Source organism: Aotus nancymaae, unplaced genomic scaffold, assembly GCF_030222135.1.
Source record: "Aotus nancymaae isolate 86718 unplaced genomic scaffold, 86718_ANA_hifiasm-v0.15.2.pri h1tg000006l, whole genome shotgun sequence".
Taxonomy (NCBI): domain Eukaryota; kingdom Metazoa; phylum Chordata; class Mammalia; order Primates; family Aotidae; genus Aotus; species Aotus nancymaae.
This window is the reverse complement of record NW_026988417.1, coordinates 4,736,455-4,758,610: the sequence shown is the minus strand read 5'-3', so window position 1 is coordinate 4,758,610 and position 22,156 is coordinate 4,736,455. Positions and strand designations below refer to the sequence as shown.

At 54.7% G+C, this 22,156-nt stretch overlaps 1 protein-coding gene across 2 annotated transcripts in view; it reads left to right on the top strand.

Annotated features, from left to right (window-relative positions):
- HTRA3 (HtrA serine peptidase 3) overlaps nt 1-20,572 on the top strand; it is a 36,344-nt gene extending 15,772 nt beyond the window's left edge. The window contains exons 3-9 of one of the 2 annotated variants that reach the window (XM_021669505.2): nt 333-555; nt 4,801-4,995; nt 5,746-5,778; nt 7,517-7,631; nt 15,738-15,786; nt 17,486-17,581; nt 19,455-20,572. In XM_021669505.2, the coding sequence (XP_021525180.2) occupies nt 333-555; nt 4,801-4,995; nt 5,746-5,778; nt 7,517-7,631; nt 15,738-15,786; nt 17,486-17,581; nt 19,455-19,620 (877 nt within the window). In that variant the 3' untranslated portion in view covers nt 19,621-20,572. Of the gene's footprint in view, nt 1-332; nt 556-4,800; nt 4,996-5,745; nt 5,779-7,516; nt 7,632-9,959; nt 10,741-15,737; nt 15,787-17,485; nt 17,582-19,454 lie in introns of those variants that run through there. The other variant, XM_064363869.1, reaches the window with a different exon arrangement.
- Nucleotides 20,573-22,156: the final 1,584 nt, after the last annotated feature.

The following is a 22,156-nucleotide window of genomic DNA, read 5'->3' as shown; positions in this document are numbered from 1 at the left end:
GCATCCTGGTCTGTCTGGCTCCATGCTCCGTAGTCAGGGTGGTGAGTGCACGCTGGGCGTCATCCGACACTTTGCAGGCAGCCCGCCTCATCTCAGCGAATTGCAGCCAGAGGTGATCATCATCACCTCTTTATGGCTGTGAATAGGTGCAGGCGAGGTGACTTGGCCAGGTCACAGGGCCAGGATTCAAACGGGGGCTTGAGGGACTCCAGACCTGTGTTCCGTCAGCTGCACGCTGTCTCTGCTCCTCAATGACCAGGCCCGCCTCTGCGCCCGATTCCCCCTGGTCCCAGCCCCACCCTAAATGCCTGCCCGTGTCTCCCTGGCTGCAGACACCCGCTGTTTGGCCGCAACGTGCCCCTGTCCAGTGGCTCGGGCTTCATCATGTCAGAGGCCGGGCTGATCGTCACCAATGCCCACGTGGTGACCAGCAGGAACACTGCCTCGGGCCGGCAGCAGCTCAAGGTGCAACTGCAGAACGGGGACTCCTACGAGGCCACCATCAAAGACATCGACAAGAAGTCCGACATCGCCACCATCAAGATCCACCCCAAGGTGGGTGGGCGTGGGCGAGGGGTGGAAGCACCTGGGGCTGGGCTTGGCCGCCTCCTCCCAGATGCCAGTCCCCAGAGGCGAGCTAGCCCCACCTTCCATCGGCCAGTGGCAGGAACCCGGGACCAGGGAGGACTGGCACCTGGCCCAGGGTCATGGCTCAGATAAGGCCTGGAGCCCAGGTCTTTGGACTCCTTGCCCTGCGCTCCCTGAGCCACCAGGTACAGCGCAGAGGCAGGAAGCATGCGGCCCACAGTGGGTGGGCTATGGTCCCGTTCCGCTCCCCTGTGGAGGCTCTTCACGGTGCCACCTGGGCCCACTACTGGGGATGCAAGTGCCCCACGGGATGGGGCCTGGGTGTGGGCGTGGAGCCCATTGGGCTGCCGTGGGGAACACTTGGGACAGGGCCCCCATCGCTCCGCCCAAGCAGAGGCCTGCACTGAGGCCCCCATAGTCCACACGCCAGCTGTTTGCGGAAGGCCTGCTCGCGGGTGGGCGCTGGCTGCACTCCTCTAATTCCCACCCAGGCCTGGGAGGAAAGGGCCTGTGTGAGTCCATTTTCACACTGCTGCAAAAAACTACCTGAGACTGGGTAATTTATGGCAAAAAGAGGTTTCCTTAACTCATGGTTCGGCAGGCTGTACAGGAAGCGTGAGCGGGAGGCCTCAGGAGACTTACAGTCGTGGCGGAAGGTGAAGGGGAAGCAAGCTGGTCTTCTCAGGGCAGAGCCAGAGAGAGAGTGAAGTGGGGAGTGCCACATTTTTTTTTTTGAGACGGAGTCTTGCTCTGTCGCCAGGCTGGAGTGCAGTGGCACGTTCTCAGCTCACTGACCTCTGCCTCCCAGGTTCAAATAGTTCTCCTGTCTCAGCCTCCTGAGTAGCTGGGACTACAGACTTTTGCCACCACGCCCGGCTAATTTTTGAATTTTTAATAGAGCCAGGGTTTCACCATGTTGGCCCTGCTGATCTCAAACTCCTGACCACAAGTGATATGTCCGCCTTGGCCTCCCAAAGTGCTGGGATTATAGGTGTGAGCCACTGTGCCCAGCCAGTACCACACACTTTTAAACCATCAGATCTTGTGAGAACTCACTACCCTGAGAACAGCATGGGGGAAACTGCCCCCGTGATCCCATAACCTCTCACCAAGCACCCCCCACACATGGGGGTTACAATTTGACACGAGATTTGGGTGGGGACACACAGCCAAGCCGTAGCAGGACCCTCATTATCTTGGGATTTCAGTTGGGGAAACTGAGGCTAGGAAGTTCTGTAACTCGCCCAAAATCATAGCACTCTGGATCAAGGCCAGCCCGCTGGGCTAGACCCCAGCCTCTGTCCAGCTTGTTCGTGTCTTGACCAGTGCCATAGTGATGGCCCTGGGGACCACAGTGGAGTTACCTGCGGCCTTCCCATGCCATGAGGTCACCGAGTCCTACGTCTGACGCCAGTGTCAGACCTAGAGCTTCCCTCGGGCTGGGAAGTCCACCTGGCTGGGTTTGAGTTCAGCTTTCTGTCTGTCTGAATGAGTTTACAGCACTTGTGATGAAGTCTTTTGCAAGGGCGTTTCCTCTTGCCCCATCAAGGGATAGGAGATTTAGTGGTTATAAGGAGTTCCCCTGATGTGGACCCTTCCCTGCATTTCAGCTCTTTCACAGTCGCTATTGAGTCTGGGGGCATCACCCCCATTTTAAAGACAAGGAAATCCACTGATTTCCTTGTGCTCAAGGACGGGAGGGGGCAAATTTTCTTTTCTTTTTTTTTTTTTTTTTGAGATGGGTTCTTGCTTGTCGTTCAGGCTGGAGTGCAGTGGCAGGATCTCAGCTCATGGCAACTTCTGCCCCCCGGATTCAAGTGATTCCCCTGCCTCAGTCTCCCGAGTAGCTGTGACTACAGGTGCGTGCCACCACGCCTCACTAATTTTTGTATTTTTAGTAGAGATGGGGTTTCACCATGTTGGCCAGGCTGGTTTCAAACTCCTGAACTCAGGTGATCCACCTGCCTCGGCCTGCCGAAGTGCTAAGATTATCGGAATGAGCCATTGCGCCCAGCCCCCAAATTTTCTTTTCTTTTCTTTCTTTTGTTTTCTGTCCTTTCTTTTCCTTTTTTTTTTTCTTAGACGGGGTCTTACTCTGTTGTCCAGGCTGGAGTGGCAGAATCACAGCTCACTGCAGCCTCAAACTCCTGGGCTCAAAGGATCCTCCCACCTCAGCCTTCTGAATAGCTGGGACTACAGGCACGCACCACCCCACCGGGCTAATTTTTCAATTTTTGGTAGACAGGGTCTCATTGTATTGCCCAGGCTGGTCTAGAACTCCTGGGCTCAAGCAATCCTCCTGCCTGGCCAGAGTGTTGGGATTACAGGCGTGAGCCATGGTGCTCAGCCAACCAATTTTCCATGAAGTCAAATGGTGAATGTTTTCTCTTTGCAAGCCCTGGGATCTCTGTCACAACCATGCATCTCTGCTGTGGCAAGATCGAAGCCTTAGGCTGCACGGGCGGCTGTGGCAGAGGTCCAGGGAAGCTTGATTCACAAAACAGGCAGTGGGCAGTGGCATTCGGGCCTTGGGCCAGTTTGCAACCCCTCCTCGAGAACCCCCGTGGGGAGAGGAGAGCCAGACCAGGGGCAGGTGTGTCTCTCCCCTTCCGGCGGCTGTGGCAGAATGCTGGTAGGACTAGTGGCGTGGTGTCCAGGTGGGGCTTAGCAGGATGCCCCACCAGCCACCTGTGGCCAACAGGTGCAGGCAGAGCTAATGCGACTCATGTCCTGCAGGCCCGGAGCCCAGGGCCATGACCTGACAGTGGAAATGCCCTCTGAGCCCCTGTGCATGAAACTGAGCCACAGGAAATGCTCCTGGGGTGCAGAAAGGATGGGCTGACCCCGCCCCAGCTCATCGTCTCCCAGGGGCTTCAGACCTTGTTATTTCTGCGTCTTCAGCTGCTCAGCAGTGGACAATGTCGTCTCCCTGCGTCCTCGCCTTCCAGTGAGCAGGCCTGGTTCCGCCACTGGGCATTCTCTCTGCCACTGACTGAAGCTTCACGAACCCCAGCAGCACAGAGAATAGAGGAGCAGCCTGAGTCTTCCCCACGCCAGCACCCGCCCAGCGGGGGCTGCTTTGATCCTGTGCAGGGCTCCACGCCACCCCACTATGGACAGCTTTCTCTTTGTATTGAAAGCTGCAAAGAAACTTTCTTATTTGACATGATGGCATACAGTAAAAGGGAAGAGGTCTGAAACGGTGAGACGGGCCAGTGGCCAGGTGGCATGGAGCTGTCTGGAGGGTCAGAGGCATGGGGTCCTGCCCCACTGATCTCCTGAGTTGGGGCAAGGCCCATGTGACCTGGCTCGTTGCACACCCGAGGGAAGCTACAGGGTAGTGCCTCAGGGTCCCGGGAGCCTCTCCCCCAGCTCCCCTCAGCAGCACAAAACCAGGACGGGGAGGCTGATGTGGGCACTAGCACAGAATCGCCTCCACCTATTTATCACGCGTGCATGTGCGCTTCAGGCACCTTCTAACAAGCACCCGGGAGCACCTTCTCAGAGTGTGCGCCACGCAGACACGGAGCAAGGCTGCTCTCTGAGCTCCCAGGCTAGTTGCAGAGTCAGATAATCAGCGGCTGGCCCCATGCAGAAGCAGGAGAGGAGCCTGCAGGTGTCTCAGTGTGCAGGGCGGGGACGGAGCTTGGCTAAGTGGCTTCACCTCTCCAGGCCTCCGTCCCCCGTCTGTCTCTTCTGGGAGATGGGATGAAACTAGATCAAGGATTTCAGAACCGGGGCTCCCAGAGTCCTTAGCTGGGCTCCAGGGGCCTGCAGATTTCTCGCCGTCAAATGCATCTGTTTGTGTGTGGTGCATACGGTGTGGAAGTTTTTACCACGTGTCTGCAGCCTTTACCAGATTTTTAGAGGACATGTGACCATCAGATCATTGGGCTCAATGACCTTGGAAGCCGTGCTGAGCTGCACGCTCTGTGCACCACCCATGATGAGCGCCCATGCTTGCCTGGGGAATCTTTGGTCCCTGGCACAGCTGAGCCTCTGTCCCGGGCTGCTCTTACCCCAGCCCTGGGTCTCAGCAGAGAGCTGCCCTGATGGTGGTCTGTACTGGTGCCTGTCTGAGCCTTCACAGTCCTGGTGGCTTTGCACAGATGTGCCTGCCTTCCCTGGGACCCCCCTGCCAAGATCTGACTGCGGTCCCCACTGAAAGCCGATGGCTAAGCCTCCCTCTCTGTGTCTTCTTCTCTCCCCTAGAAAAAGCTCCCGGTGTTGCTGCTGGGTCAGTCGGCTGACCTGCGGCCTGGGGAGTTTGTGGTGGCCATCGGCAGTCCCTTCGCCCTGCAGAACACAGTGACAACGGGCATCGTCAGCACTGCCCAGCGGGAGGGCAGGGAGCTGGGCCTCCGGGACTCCGACATGGACTACATCCAGACGGATGCCATCATCAATGTGAGTCCCAGGGGCAGGAGGCCGGGCACCTGCCATCTGTGCCCAAGACCTCGAGGTAGCCTCTGACTCTACTTGCCCCCATCCCCAGAGCCGTTCTGTCACTTGGCACGTCCACTTGCTAGAAAGTTCTCTCTTTACATTCGGTGGAGCTCTAACCCTGTGACTTCCACCCCAGGGTGCCTGGCACCCTGGGAGTCACAGGCTGCTATCCACGCTCGGACAGCCCTTCAGAGACAGAGGCACAGCCATAGCCTGGAGACACCTTCGCCCGCCTTACACACCCTGGCCAGCGTTGCTTTTCACTATGATTGTGGTTATGTCAGTGGCACCTTTAGCATTCACAAAGCACTTTGCCCAGATGCCCCAGATCACGTCCATCCAGTTTTGCCGCAGCTCTGGTGCTTGGCTGAAACCTGAGTCTTTGTAGAGGCCCCCAGGCTGGCAGGATGGGAAGTAACACCCCCATTCTCCATGTGCCAGGCGGTGCTGCCTGGCCTCGAGGGTGGAGATGCCAGTTTGTGCAGACGACAGTAAAGGTCAGACCCCGGTCATCAGGCGCCATCCGCCTGGCCTCTGTGGGCCTCGGCCTTCTTATCTGTGAAATGGGGACAGCACTGAGGCCTTTCGATGCTGCTGGGCTGAAATATGCTTATGCGTCTCTGCACTGGTTAGAGGTAGAGTTGGAAGAAGGAGCTCCAGGAATCCCCAGGCAGGGTCAGGCACAGCTAATGCTGTTTCCTCCCCTTGCAGTACGGGAACTCCGGGGGACCGCTGGTGAACCTGGTAAGTGTCCCCTAGAGCCAAAATCTCTAGGTTTCTGGGGCTCTTCTCACATAGGGGCACTCAGCCTTGAGGTGGGACAGGCCCCACAATGTGATCCTAGTACCTTTACACCAACAGTCAGGAGTGTGGCTGGGCTGAGGCCTGGAAGGGGGACAGACCAAGGCACATGCTCCCAGAGCCCCTCAGGGAGGCTGGCGGCCACTAGGAATAAGGGCTTACCCACGGGCAGCAGCTCGGTCCAGGGCCATGTCCCGGTCAGGGGAGCTGGGGCAGGGGAGACGCAGGTGTGGGGCTGCTCACCCCAGGCCTCCCTGCCCTGGGTGTACACACAGGATGACGGGGCACCCTCATTCTCTTCCGTCCCCCTCAATCACCCCTTCCCAATAGTGTCTTGGGCCTCAAAGTCAGGCTCAGCCTCATCCCAGGTGAGATTTTTCCAGAGTAAACCAGGAAGCTCGGTTCAGAGCTCCTCGGCCCTGAAGAATTGGACAGTCCCATCTCTGGAGCTCCTGTCCATGGCGGGGGAGGTGTCCAGATGTGAACAAGCACAATGGGAGCCACATGAGATGGCTCTGGAGGAGGATGCCGGGCAGGAAGTCCTGACAGCTGATGTGGGATCAGGGAGGGCTTCCTGGAGGTGACAGCATTACACAACGGCATTGAGATAGAGGAGGACTGGGCACAGGAGAAAGAGACCCCAGGGGGAAAGCACAGCATGAGCACTGGGGAGGCTCTCAGACGCTTAGGGTGAGAGAGGTCAGACGAAGGGGCAGTGACAGGGGCTGGTGGCCCGTGTCCTGCTGCCTCAGGCCTCGTGTGCAGATGGGGCTTCTCCCTGTGTGCCCAAAATGTCTTCCAGGCTTTTGGCAGGGCTGAGGGCATGCCCTGGTTTTGGGGAAGCTCGTGTGTGTGGTTTAGGCTGGAGGCCAGGAAGCCAGGCCCCGGAGCCTGCTCCATGTGGTCCAGGCAGTAGAGACGAGCACAGAGGGCCAAAGCCAGACACAGAACTCAGCCCACTGCATCGCGCACTGGGCTGCTCTTCCTGCCTCCTGAGCTTCCAGGGACCAGGAGGACAAAGGGTGCCTTGATCCAAGGCTCTGCCCCAGGGCCCAGAGGGTCCCCTGGTGAGCTGGCCAGGCCCTGGCCAGGAGGGCAGGGCTGAGGGTACATGCCAGGTGGAGTGGGGCTCCTTTCCAGCAGCATGCCCGAGTGTGAGGTCCCTAGGGGCCAGGTGAGATCCTGCCCAGGTGGCACCAGACTCATGGGGGGAAGTGCAGGTTGGGAGGGGCTCCAAAGAGAGGGAGTGGGGGGGTCTGTGAGCTCCCCTGGCCTCACCCACCAGATCCCCACTTCTGTAAGGAAAGGATAGACAGAGTCTCAGTCCCGCCAGGCCTCACCATGTTCCTTCCTCTCTCAGTCCCTCCAAGTGTGGCTTAGCACTGCCCTTGGCCCAGTGCCCTGCTTCTTAGAGGCAGAGTGGCCGGAGCCTGGGGACAGGCCCGAGCTGCAAACTTCCCTGGAAATAGTCTCCAGGGCTGGGGAGGGGGATCTCCAGAGTTTGTAGAGGTGGGTCACTGACCCAGGTGTGACCCTGAGAGTGACCTTTTCAGGAGTCGGGGCTGTAGGGGATTGACAGCCAGGATCATCCTCTAGAAACAGAGCCGTGGACACAGTGCTTTGTGGGCAGGGGTTTGCCTGGGTTCCCCCAACTGATGCCTGGTCTTACCTTCCTGCCCAGGATGGCGAGGTCATTGGCATCAACACGCTCAAGGTCACAGCTGGCATCTCCTTTGCCATCCCCTCAGACCGCATCACGCGCTTCCTCACAGAATTCCAAGACAAGCACATCAAAGGTAAAGAGCTCACCTGGAGAGGCCAGAGGCAGGGCCACTAATGCCCCCCACACCCAGCCCTGAGGCCAGGGCCCATTGGAGGTACTGGGTGAACCTTGCTCACTACTGGCCAGGTCCTATCCTCCATCCCGAAGCTATGAGACCCCCGGGACAGATTATTCTCAGCCTCTTTCAGGATCTTCCCCCCTGCCTATCATCAATTCACGGTCACGTTCACCCCCTGCCCCTCCAAAGCTATCTCCCTTTGGCTGGGGATCTCTGATCTCAGCTCCCACCATCAGTTTCTTGGACTCCCTGGACTCCTCTTATCTGGGCTGTCCCTTAGTTGTCAGATGTTTCTTTCCTTCCACCCATCAATCCATCCATCCACCCATCCACCCACCTATCCACCAGGTGTTTCTTTCCTTCCATCCATTCATCCATCCATCCATCCAGCCAGCCACCCATCCATCCATCGTTCATCCATCCATCCACCCATCCATCCATCCATCCACCCACCCATCCATCCATCCGTTCATCCATCCATCCACCCATCCATCCATCCATCCACCCACCCACCTATCCACCCATCAATCCATCCATCCACCCATCCACCCACCCATCCACCAGGTGTTTCTTTCCATCCATCCATTCATCCATCCATCCATCCATCCATCCATCCACCCACCCATCCATCCATCCACCCACCCATCCATCCATTCATCCATCCATCCACCCATGCCACCCATCCACCAGGTGTTTCTTTCCTTCCATCCATCCATCCATTCATCCATCCATCCATCCATCCACCCATGCCACCCATCCACCAGGTGTTTCTTTCCTTCCATCCATCCATCCATTCATCCATCCATCCATCCATCCACCCACCCACCCCACCCATCCACCAGGTGTTTCTTTCCTTCCATCCATTCATCCATCCATCCACCCACCCATCCATCCATCTATTCATCCATCCATCCATACATTCATCCATCCACTCACCCATCCATCCATTCACTGACCCATCCACCCACCCATCCATCCACCCACCCACCCCACCCATCCACCAGGTGTTTCTTTCCTTCCATCCATTCATCCATCCATCCACCCACCCATCCATCCATCTATTCATCCATCCATCCATACATTCATCCATACACTCACCCATCCATCCATCCACTGACCCATCCACCCACCCATCCATCCACCTATCCATTCACCAATCCATTCACCCACCCATCCACCCATCCACCCATTCATTCAATCATCCATTAATCCACTCACCCACCCACCACCATCCATCCATCCATTCACTATCCATCCATCCACCCACAGCTTTCACCCATTTACCCATTCATCCACCACCCATTCATCCACCCATCTTTCCATCCATCCATTTACTATCCATCCACCTATCCATGATCCATCCACCCATCTATCCACCCACTTACCCAGCCATTCACCCATTCATCCATCCACCTATCCATCATCCATCCACCCATCCATCCACCCACCCACTCGCCATTTACCCATTTATCCATCCACCTATCTATTATCCATCCATCCTATATCCATCCATCCACCCATCCACTCACCTAACCACTCATTTCTTCTTTCACCCACCAATTCTTCCATCAATCATTCATTCATTCATTCATCCATCCATCTATTCATCCATCCACCCCTCCACCCACCCATCCACCCATTCACCCACCCATCCACCATTTCTTCCTTCATTTTCTTTCTTCTCTCCTTCCTTCCACCCATCCACCCACCAGCTCATTCACCTCTCTACCTACCTATCCATCCATCCATCTGCCCACCTAGCTGTCCCTCGATCCCTATCCCTCTATTCTTCCTTTCTTCCATCATCTACCCACTCCTGAGTACTCCCTCTTCCAGGCTGTGGCCCATGCAGATCACATGGTAGAGAATCCTCTATGCAAGGGGAGCAGAGTTCAATATCCTGGTCCTTGGAAGTCACCCTCTTTCAAGCCCCCATTTCCTCACCCCCTTCCAGTAGGGATGTCCAGCTCACCCTGCCCACACCTAGACTGCCATGAGCACCCATCTGGGAGAGGTCTCACTGGGGCACTTGGCAACTCTCCCAAGTGAGGTTGGGAGAGTTGCCCATCCCCTCCTTAAGTGGGTGGTCACAGCCACCTTCCAGAGCAGGGCTATGCTTCTGATTGCAGGGCCTTTCCTGGGGGCCTCCACCTCCCCACTTTCTCTTCAGCCCTAGTGAGCTTCTCCCTCCTGCCATTGTGTCTCCCATGCCCACCTCCTGGCCAACGCCCAGGCCTGACTCAGCAACTCACACTGCCACATTGCTTTCCTGTCTCCTCCCAGCCCCCTCACTGGCAGTTCATTGAGAGCAGGGGCTTCCTCATGCTCGCCCCCTCCTCCATGACCCCGCCAGCCAAGCACATGGACCCCAGTGCAGCCAGGCCGGTGCCATGAGGGCTGGCCACAGGAAGAGCGGCTGTTGAGGATGCCGCCACTGTTCTTCTGTGTCCATTACGGGAAGACGATCTGGAGCCAGGCAGAGCCTGTCTTTCCCAGGGAAGCTGAAGTCTTCTTCTCTTGAACAGTGGGCGTCATCCAACCCCTTGAGTCCATTCCCTGTTGGCTTCTAGGAAGCTCAGAACTAGATCCACGGGTACGCCCAGACCTCCTTTCCCTAATGGAGCTCCTTTCCCTCATGACCGAGCCTTTCCTGTTGAATTGTCCCGTTCTCCGTGGGTGCCTTTGACTGCAGCCCATTTTCTGGAAATCAGGGGAGCTGCTCTTTGCACACACTGAGCAAGGAGGTGACTTTCTTGGAAGTGGATGACAGTGTCCTCTTCCCTTCTTGCCTCTCTGTTTCTCCTCTCAGACGGGACCCCCAGGGCCTGGGTTTGCCCCTTTGTTGTATAGGGACTGTCCGAGTTACTGCTGACCTCATCCCAGACCCCTGGGAAACATCCCCTGTCCCCAGAGCTGTGTCCCCTCCCCAAGGACAGCGCAGACTAACTGAGGAACCTGGTAACCTTAGCTGCACGGCACAGCTGCAATTTTAAACTTCTGAAGTTGACTGCTGTTTGTATTTGCTTTTCTTTTTTATTTAATAAAATCCAATGATCCAAACCCAGTTAATCTAAAGTTCTTTGAAGTGAACAATCTTTTTATTAAATCAAGGACATATTAAGTGCATTTCTTATTCTCATCTGGGGGTGGGGTGCAGAGGCCTCTGGGGGGCTTTCAGGTAAAGAGTGGCCACCATGCATGTTTGGGGAGCCCCAGGAGGGCTTGGAGTCCAGCCAGTCTTAGGACTGGAGTGTAGCCCCACATGGGGTGGGGCCCTTTATGGGCATCTGCCCCTCTGTGGACTGCGGGGGACAGTGCAGTTCATAGCTGGGAGACCTCTGGCCTGGGAGGTAACCCCTCATTTATCCTGTGACCCACATGCCAAGGGACAGCTGTAGAGAGGGGAGGGGGCAGGGGAGGGGGCGTGCGCCCTGGTCTCAGACATCATAGGATACCCCCATCTCAGAGGCCTCATGATTCCTCAGTCTCAGAGGTCACAGGGTCCCCTGTTGTCAGAAGCCAAAAGGTTCCCCAGTCTCAGAGGTTACAGGGTCCCCTGGTCTCAGAAGCCATAGGGTCCCCTGCTCTCAGGCCCCAATGCTGGGTGGAGTCCTGAGTCCTTTCCAATAGAGGAAAAGCCTGGCAGAGGCAGCCCAGCCACCAGGCAGGAGCAGGGCCGAGAGCGGGACGGGAGGGGAGCCTGGTGGCCCGCACTTGGTGTGTGTTCTGCTCACCTCTCAAGTTCAAGGAGAAGAGGCTTCAGAGTCCCAATCCTGAGCTCCGCCAGTCCTGCCTTCCCCGCCTCCGGCCCAGGGGCATACTGGGCCTCTACCTTCCCACGCACACAGTGGGTCTAAGTCAGTGGGGACCACAGCCACTGTTCACGTGCCGGCTGTGCCTTGGACTGCTGTGGGCTGTGAGCCAGACAGAGGTCCTGCCCTCCCGCTTTCCTCCTGGCAGGGAGATGGGCCACAAAAGCACCCCCAGATGCCAGAGATCAGAGCGAGGCGTGCTGGGAGGAGGCTAGGGCGGGGCTGGGGCCTCGAGGGCGAGGGCTGCACGGGATGACCCACCTCCGGCAGAGACTGTAGGATGGGAGCAGGACAGGCTATGGTGGCCGCAGGGAACCCCCAGGCAATGGGAGCAGGAAGCCCCTATGTCCCGAGTGGGCTGTGTGGGGACCTGTCGAGGATCCTGTCTGCTGGATTTAGAAGCCACCTGGAGAGTGACCCCCCGGATTTACAGCCCCAGCCTGGCCCCTCCCACTCCAGGCTCAGACAGCTGCCTGTGGGACATCCCCACCGATGTCTCAGCAGCTCCCACCCTCAGGGCACCTGACAGACCCCTGCTCCTGCAGCCCCTCCTGCTGTCCCCACACAGCTATATCAGCCTCATCTCTCCAAGGACGAGGGACTTCCTACACCTCTCACCCACTGTCAGGGAGTCCACTGGCCCAGCCTTCAGGACGCATCCACCCCTGGGCCTTTTTGCCGCTGCACCTCCACCTCCGGGTCCAGCGCTGGGGCACCTGCTGCGCTGGACCATTGCCTCTCCGGGCTCCTCTGGCCGCTGCCCCGTCCCCCACAGACCCTCCCACAGCCAGAGAAAGGCAGATCACATCTGGTGATTCAGGGTCAAATCCAAAGCCTCCCAGGACCCACTGGAGGCCTCCCCGCCAGCTTGGCCCCATCTCCCACATGCCTTATTCATCAGCCATTCATCTTTGGTGTGTTTAAATATTTGGTCCATTTAAAACAGTTAGGTTATTTGTGTTCTTATTAGTAGGTCGTGAGGGTTCTTCTGCATTCTTGGTAGGAGCCCTTTATCAGATCATCGAATTCCAAGTATTTTCTCCCGCTCTGTGGCTTGTGTTTTCGCCCTCTGAACAGTGTCTTTAAAGAGCAGAAGTTTTGCAAATTTTGATGAAGTCTGTTTTCTTAATTTTTCACGCATTTGGTGTTGTATCTAAGAAGTCTTTGCTAACCCAAGATCAGAAAGATTTTTCTCCTACAATTTCTTATAGAAGTTTTTCTTTTCCAGGTTTCAGATTTAGGATTATGATGCATTTTGAATTATTATATTTTTAAATAACGCAAAGTATAGATCGAGGTTTGGGTTTTTTTGTTTTGTTTTTGCCCTAGAAATTCAATTGTTCTAGCACCATCTGTTGAAAGACTGTTCTCTACTGAAGTGCCTTCACACCTTTGTCAAAAAGAGAATGGCCATGTGCCATTCCAGCTGTCTGTCTGTATGCCAGTGTTGCACCGGCTGGATCACTGTGGCTTCGCAGTAGCCCCAGCAGGCAGGCGGTGTGAGTCCCCTGACTTCATTCTCCCTTCTCCAAGTTGCATGGGCTCTTCAGACCCTTTACATTTCTATGTGAATTTCAGAAGAAGCTTGTCAATTTGTACAAAAAGAAAAATAAAGCCTGCTGATGATCTGATTGGGATCGCATTGAATTTACAGATCAGTTAGGGGAAATTTGGCATTTTAACAATGGTGACTCTTCTGACCTGTGAACACAGAACACCTCCCCCTTTATTTATATCTTCTTTAACTTCCCTCTGCAATGTTTTACAGTTTTCAGTGTACTGGTTTTGTGCATTTTTCATCAGGTTTATTCCTAGGTATTTCTTAATTTTGATGTTATTATAAATGATGTGTTATTTTAAATTTCAGTTTCTGGTGGTTGGTTAAAAGAATATTCAAATTAAAATGAGTTTTTGAATGTTCACCATAAGATATCTTGCAAGCTCAGTAACTCACTTACTGCTTCTGGAAACTTTTTTTTGTAGATTCCGTCACATTTACTACATAGATGGCTATGCAGTCTGTGAATAAGACAGCTTTACTTCCTCCTTTCCAATCTGAATGCTTTTTTTTTCTTGCCTGGCACTGGAGTGGTGCACTGGTGCGATCTCAGCTCAATGCAACCTCCACCTCTCAGGTTCAAGTGATTCTCCTACCTCAGCCTCCCGTGTAGTTGGGATTACAGGCGCCCACCACCATGCCCAACTAATTTGTGTATTTTTAGTAGAAATGGGGTTTCACCATATTGGCCAGGCTGGTCTCAAACTCCTGATCTCAGGTGATCCGCCCGCCCAGGCCTCCCAAAGCGCTGGGATTACAGGAGTGAGCCACCGTGCCTGGCTGTATTATCCTTTTACATGTATTGTTGGATTTGATTTTTTTAAAGAATTTTTGTATCTATTTTCATGAGGCATATTGGTCTAGTTTTCTTTTCTGGTTTTGACATCCAGATAATGAAGTTTAGCAGTAGCCATGTGTTTTCCGTTTCCTGGAGGAGTTTGTATAGAATTAGTACTCTTTCTTCCTTAAACATCTGGTAGACTTCTCCAGTGAGATCTTTTGGGCTTGAAGTTTTCTTTGTAGGAAGATTTTTAACCCAAATTCAATTTCTTTAATAGATATAGTGCAATTTGGGTTATCTGTTTCTTCTTGGATGAGCTTTGGTAGTTTGGAAATTTCAAGAAATTTGCTCCTTTTGTCTAAGTGATCAAATTCATTTACATCAAGTTGTTCATAATATTCTCTTATTATCCTTTTAATGTCTGTAGAATCTGTAGTGATGTCACCTATGTAATTCTTGATATTAATAATTGTCTTTTCATGATCAATCTTGCTAAAGTTGTATCAATTTTATTGATCTCGAAGAATCAGCTTTTAGTTTTTATTTTCGCTATTGTGTTTTTTAAATTTACATTTTTTGTTTTATTGATTCATACTCTTGATTTCATTGAATCACACTCATCTTTATTATTGATTCACACTCAGCTTTATGGATTCAAACTCTTACTAGATTCACACTCTTTATTATCGATTCACACTCAGATTTATTATTGACTCAGCTTTATTGATTCACACTCAGTTTTATTATTGAGTCACATTCTCAGCTTTATTATTATTGAGTCACATTCTCAGCTTTATTACTGAGCCACACTCTTACCTTTATTATTGATTCACACTCAGAGTTATTGATTCACACTCAGCTTTATTGAGTCACACTCTTACCTTTATTATTGATTCACACTCTCAGCTTTATTATTGGTCCAAACTTAGCGTTATTGATTCACACTCATCTTTATTATTGACTCAGCTTTATTGATTCACACTCAGATTTATTATTGATTCACATTCAGCTTTATTGAGTCACACTCTTACTTTTATTAGTGAGTCACACTCTCAGCTTGATTATTCATTCATACTCTTAGCTTTTTTTTTCTTCTGCTTACTCTGAGTTTTGTTTGGTCTTCTTTTTCTAGTTTTTAGGTTGGAAAATGAGGTTATTGATTTGAGACTTTTCTTCATTTTTATTTGGTTGAACATAATTTCTAATTTCTCTTTTGACTTATTTGAAGATGAGTAATTTAGTGTGTATTATTTAGTTTCCAAGTATTTGGAAATTTTCTAGATACCTGTTATTGATCTATAATTGTGATCAGAACTCTTATATAAAATGAAAATTCTGAATTTATTGACTCTTGTTTATTTCTGGGCGAGATACACCTGTGAAGTCATAGACTGGAGCAGCTGAGGGGACCGAGGCACTGTCTCAGTGAGTTGTGTGTGCAGTGCCCCAGCCACAGGGCCTGGCATATGATTGGTACTCACTGGACATTAACAGCAAATATTATTTTGGGGGAGGCCAAGAGGAGGTAATGAGTTCAGTTCCAAGCAGGGAAAATCTGGGGGACCAGCAGTATAAAAGCTGGAAAGAAGAGCCCCACTGGCCACTGGGGTTAGGTTGGAGCTCAGCTAGGACAGCAGATGTTGGTGCTGGTGTGGATGGATGCAGAATAGGGTGGACATGAAGCCACCCTGGGGTAAGCCACATTTGAGCTAGTATGCCCCTCAGCTCCGTGATGGCGGTCAGGAGAGGGCAGCTCTGCCTGACCATGGGGGGACTGAGGTGGCTTGAGCAGAATGACAGCTGCTGCTTCCTGGTCTTGCAGGGGAGTTTCTTTCCTCTGCCTGTCCCCTGAGGGAGGGTGGTGGCTTCCACAGCAGTCCTAACTGAGTCTGGCTGTGTTTCATTTCCAGACTGGAAGAAGCGCTTCATTGGCATACGGATGCGGACAATCACACCAAGGTGGGTGTCTGAAGAGTGCTGTCCCCTGCTGCCCCTTCATCTCGTCCCTCACCATGGCCCTCCTTCCAGGCCCTGGCCAGCTGTGCTCTGCTCCCTGCAGGTGCCCAGATGGGCCAATGCACTCAGGCTTCTGACCGCTGCTCAAGCCAGCCCTTCTGCTTGGAGCCTTTCCCCCTTTGCCTGATAGATTCCTTCTGCTTTTTCAGGACCCCATTCAGACGCCATCTCTTCCCCATGGCTACTGTAACAAATTACTACAAACCTGGTGGCTTAAGACAGCAGAAATGTGTTCCCTCACAGTTCTCAAGTCAGGGGTCGGAAGTCAAGGGGTCGGCAGGGCTGCACTGCCTCTGAGGCTCCAGGGAAAGATACTTCCTTGCCCCTTCCAGCTTCTGCTGGCTCCAGGCATCCTTGGATTGTGGTTGCCTCGCTTCAGTCTCTGCCTCTGTCTTCATTTGACCTTCTCTCTGAGTATCTGTGTACACATCTCTCTCGTTTTTCTTATGAAAACAGACATCATTGAAGTTAGGGCCACTCTAAATCAAGAAGGTCTCATCTCAAGATCTTCCACTAATGACCCTGTAAAGGTCCTATTTCCAAACAAGGTCACATTCTGAGGCTCTTGGTGTACACGAATGTGGGAGAACACCGTTCTGCATTCCCAGGACACTCAAGTGGGAGAAGGTGCCTCCTCATCGCACACAGAGCCCTGGCCTCCCTCTCCAGACTTAAATTCATCCTGCTGTGTCAGAATCACCTGTTGTGGGAACGCCCCGCCCCACCCCACCCTGCCACCTACGCGGTGTCACCTCCTTGGGAGCAAGTACTGTGACCTGCTCATCCCTCTACCCTACCCCAGTACCGGGTCCACCATGGAGCAGGCACCTGAAAATGCTGAATGAATGAGTGCAAGAAAGAAAGGGCTGGGGGAGAGAAAGGGGAGGCAGGGTAGAAGGGAGGCTGGAAGTGCAAAGTTGAGCTTCAAGGTTTGAAGAAGGGACAGGTCACTGCATTGGGAACCTGGGAAGAATTCAGAAACACTCAAGTGATCATTTCCTCAAACCATAGAGTCCCTACAGCTGTCATTCCTCCTGTTTCACCAACTCTGCTAATCTAGGAATGACATTTGAAGAACATTATAATCAACACCAGTACACGAATTTATCTTTTGTTTTCTTTGTCTGTCTCTTTTATCCATCTGTCATCCCACTGCTGTTTGGTCTTCTGTCTTTCCATTCCATGACTCAGCATTGTCTGTCCGTTCCATGACTCAGCATTGTCTGTCCGTTCCATGACTCAGCATTGTCTGTCCATTCCATGACTCAGCATTGTCTGTCCGTTCCATGACTCAGCATTGTCTGTCCATTCCATGACTCAGCATTGCCTCTGTCCATTTCTCCTTCTGTCCACCCATTGAGCATCATTTCTTCTTCCATCCATCCATCCATCCTCCTGCCCCTCCTCCCACCTTTCCACCTACTCTCCTCTCTTCACACTTCTAACCAGTCATTGCTACCACTTTTCTCTTGAGAAGCATGTCTGGTAGCGGACACAGAGTGGCCAGTGGTGGGACAAGACAGTGTGGGGCCCAGAGGAGCCTCCTTTTCTGGCCTGGTGCTGGAGGGCGGGAGGGGCAGCTTCATACCAAGGAGCTGGGCAAAGGCGCCGAGGAGGGGCCTTGACAGTGAACTCTTTCCAGCCTGGTGGATGAGCTGAAGGCCAGCAACCCGGACTTCCCAGGGGTCAGCCGTGGAATTTACGTGCAAGAGGTTGCGCCAAATTCACCTTCTCAGAGGTAGGCTCTGCCAGAGGAGACAGGGAGACAGAGACCGATGGAGGCATGGGGCAGGCCTGGATTTTGGGCTGCGGCTGCCCCACTGACCTCATGTGACCTTGAGCTTCCCAGTAAAGTCACCAGGAAGGGGCAGGTGGATTCTAGCATGTCCGCTAAGCCAGGAGAGGCTGGAGACCTGAACTGTCCCTAGAGCCCTGACCATGTCCATCCGAGGTCCAGAATGTCATTTCCTTCGAGAAGCAGAGGCTAAAGAGTCCCTGTTGGGCTAAGAACCTGCTCCAAGCCAGACTCTTTCACCAGCTGGGGGCCAGCCTGGGTCTTTCTGGGACTCGGCTTCCTCGTTGTAAAATGGAAATAATTCAGCCTGTTGTTTTTTTTTTTTGAGACAGAGTCTCACTTTGTTGCCCAGGCTGGAATGCAGTGGCACGATCTCAGCTCACTGCAACCTCTGCCTCCTGGGTTCAAGCAATTATCCTGCCTCAGCTTCCTGAGTAGCTGGGATTACAGGTGTATCACCACGCCTGACTATTTTTTTTTTTTTTTAGTAGAAACGGGGTTTCACCACATTGGCCACGCTGGTCTTGAACTCCTGACCTCAGGCAATCTGCCTCCCTCGGCCTCCCACAGTGCTGGGATTTCTACCCCTGGGGGAACTTTGTCAAGATTAAATAGATAAAGCATTGTTTTCTTTGAAGTCTTCCAGCACTAGAGAAATGTTAAGCCTGGCAACACCATAGGCTGAGGCAGGCGTGCAGCGACACGACCACATGCTGGCGTGGCTGACCCATCCCCACAAAGGGCTCCAAACCAGTCACCTCCCTCCTCGACCTAGGTCTTCATCTGCAGTGGGAAAAATCCACGAATAAGTGGACCCACGCAGTTCAAACACGTGCGGTTCAAGGGCCAGCTGTACTGTGCATCCGCAGAGGCTGGGCTTGAAGGTGGGAGGCCCCGCGTGACCTTCTGCCATGAGCACAGATGGCACACGTGCCCTGCCCGTAGCAGGCCTGCAGTAGAAATGGTTGAAATGGTGTGAAATTTTCCACACACGTCATCTCAGTTCATCCTCACTGCAGCCAGGGAGGTGCAGGCTCCTGCCTCACCCATTTTACAGATCGGGGGACTGAGGCTTAGAGGAGTTACTCTTCCGGGTCACGCAGCCCGCATGTGTGGGTCCTGATGCTGGTGCCCACGCAGCTGAGCACCGTCCCATCACCTTCCTTCCCAGCAGTGGGGAGGTCTCCACAAGGCTCATGCAGAGGGGAGGCCGGCTCTGCGAGCTCTGTCTCTCGCAGCAGAAGTCTTCGTCACTGCAGTAACAGCAGAACCTACTCCTGGGCCTTTGCAATTTGCAAAGCACATCTGCACATAGGACTGTAGACATGAAAACTGAGGCTCAGAGGGACAGAGTGTGTGGCCCAGCTAGGAAGCCTGCAGCAGAGCTGGAACCCACCCTTCTGATGCTTGGGAGAAGGGGTTTGAAAGGTCGTTTGCCTGCATGTGATATTAGTTTTCTTCTGGAGTGAGAGCCTTGAGGCCAGGGCACTGTTCCTTCCCACGGAAATGACTTTTGTGGAAATGTTGTCATTGACCCCGACTGCGCGTCGCCCTGGGCCAGGCCTGGGGAGGCTGTGCCTGCGGAGGCTGTGCCTGGGGAGGCCGGGCCTGGGGAGTCCATGACTGGGGAGGCCGTGCCTGGGGAGGCCATGTCTGGGGAGGGCGGGCCTGGGAAGACCGTGACTGGGGAGGCTGTGCCTGGGGAGGCTGTGCCTGGGGAGGCCAGGCATGGGGAGGCTGTGTCTGGGGAGGCCGGGACTGGAGAGGCTGTGCCTGGAGAGGCTGTGCGTGGTGACCCCGTCTCTCCTGTTGGCAGAGGTGGCATCCAAGATGGTGACATCATCGTCAAGGTCAACGGGCGTCCTCTGGTAGACTCGAGTGAGCTTCAGGAGGCCATCCTGAACGAATCTCCTCTCCTGCTGGAGGTCCGGCGGGGGAATGACGACCTCCTCTTCAGCATCGCACCTGAAGTGGTCATGTGAGGGGCGCATTCCTCCACTGCCAAGCACCAGAGCCTGTGGACAGCGGGGGACACCACTCCCGAGATCAGGACGAAGGACCACCGTCGGTCCTCAGCAGGGCAACCGCCTCCTCCGGGCTGTCCAGGGCAGAGCAGAGGCTGGGCTTGGCCAGGGGCCCGAATTGCCACCTGGGGAGTGTGGGGTCCACATCCCAGTGCCAGGGAGGGAAGCCCAACGTCCCCTCTTACAGATGCTCCTGAAAGACACTTCCAGGTTCTCGGGATATTCACAGAACGGCCTTCTCCAGAGGTCCCCTCCTCTCCTAGCCTCCCGCCTCTGCGCCTGTGGACACCCATCTGCAGTACCCCCGCTCCCCCACCTCCTGCTGGAGGTCCGGGCTGCCAAGCCTCTTCCCCCTGACTAACGCTCACCTGACCTGAGACCCTGGCTTCCTTGTGCCCCAGGACTTACCAAGCTATAGGGCTGGGGCTGCTGCCTGCCAGCCTGGGGTCCCTGGAGAGCTGGCCACGTCTGACCCCCTCGGGGTGGGGGGTCCAGCCTGGAGCAGGTGTTGAGTGACTGTCCCCTGGCTGCGGAGCTGAGCCCTGCCCTGCCACGAGGTTCTCCTCCCCAGGTGGGCAGGAGGCCACAGGGAGCGTGTGGAAGGTCGGCTGCTGCCTGGGGAAGTTTCTCCTCCCCAAGGCGGCCGCGGGGCGCCCGGCAGAGGACAGTGGACGTGGACCTGCAGGGTGTGAGGACTGAGCCGGCTTCCCCTTCCCACACGGCTCTGGGTTGCAGCAGCCGCTCGCATGGAAGTGTCACCTGGAGGCGAGCGGGCTCCTGGGCATCACCCGCTCCTCCAGGGAACGTGTGTGTCCAAGGGGCATGTGTGAGCTTTGCTGTAAAATCGACTCCCAGTGTTGCTTGTACTGTATGTTTCTCTACTGTATGGAAAATAAAGTTTACAAGCACAAGGTTCTCAGCCGGCAGGGGCACTGGGGCAGCCTCCACACCGCTGGCCAGGGTTCTTCCTGGGGATACATCTAACACATGACTGGGCATCCCTGCAAAGACCCGCGCCTTTAGAGGGTTTCCGCGACAGCTGAGCATTGGGGCACACCAGGTCTCGGGGTCGTGTGGCGCTGCAGAGGGCTGGCTCCGAGTCCAGCAGCCGGGGCAAGCCCTGGCTCCACCTCTTACTTCCAGCTCCGTGGTCTTGGGCAAGAGATGTCCCCTCCGTCCCTGGCCTCTGCCTCTGTACGGCAGGAAGGCTAGCTCTGCTGACCTCCTGGTTGCCCCCGGACACAAGGTGGCAGGTGCAGCCTTGGGAAGCCACCTGGCTTACGGGGAGCTCCCACTAAGCCCCACTGTGTGTGTCCAGTCACATGACAAAGTCTTTCCTTGTGCTATTTCACTCTCCCTGCAATGGGGAAACTGAGGCAGAGAGTGATTTCAATGAGCAGGAGGTCCAGGGACACAACCCCCAGTGGCTGGAAGCAGAGCACGGGGAGTCGTGAACGTGCCCCCACCCTCTGCTCCACCCAGAGTGGGCCACCCCCGCCAAGCCCCAAGCCACTCTGGGTGGAGCAGGGGGTGGGGCAAGTTCATCCCACCAAGCCCCAAGCCACTCCTGCCCCGTCTAGGCTTCCGTCCACCCGCCAGCCTCAGGCAGCCATGTCCACCCTCCAGGCCCTGCTCTCACTCCCGCCTGCAGCCTGGGCTCTCCACACACACAGTGGTCTACGGGGTGTTGAGGGGCTTGGAGAGCCGTGACCTGACCAATTATCAGAGAGGTAAGCACTTGAGGAAGCGTCGAGGGTCACCAGGGAAGCCATGGTCCCATTCCCGGGACTCTCCCAAATCTGAAGGTTCGGGCTCACTAGTGATTTCTGGGGTTCTGGGGGCTCGGGGGGAACTGGGTCTAGGGATTCTGCCTGTTGACACTGTCCCTGCATCGATGCCCACCACATGAAGCCACTTCTCCCGATAACTGTTCCCACCTTGTGGGGGACAAGCCCTGACACCTCAGCTCAGACCACCTTCTCCACTCCTGCATCTGCCCACAAATGCCACACATCACAACCCCACCAGCTCACTCTCAGGTGGGCTGCGCTTTCCTGGCTCTGTCTGGGTCGCGGTCACCTCGAAGCCTGGCTTTGGAGGCCTCCTGTCCAGCCCCGAGATCCTGTGTGGGGGCCTGAGGAGCATGGCGGGGCTGTGGGGTCAGGAGGCTGAGCTCAGATGACCCTCTGAGCTTCGGTTTCTCCACCTGTCAAACGGAGATGATGTTTTCTTAACAGTGTGGGTTCCATTGGAGACGCACTGGCTGAGCACTGGATTAAACACCGTGAGAAGGGTCCTGCTCACACTCCAGCCCCGACTGTGCCCCGAGACGTTGCTTCCCACCACCCTCCTGCTCCCTGCCCCTGGCACCGAATGACCATGGCCTCCGGATTCCCATCTGTAAAGCAGGGAGGTGGGATGAGGCTCTGAGCTTGGGAGTGAGCCGGCCCAGGCTGTGAGCCCAGTTCTGACGCCCTCCAGCTGACCTCTGTGG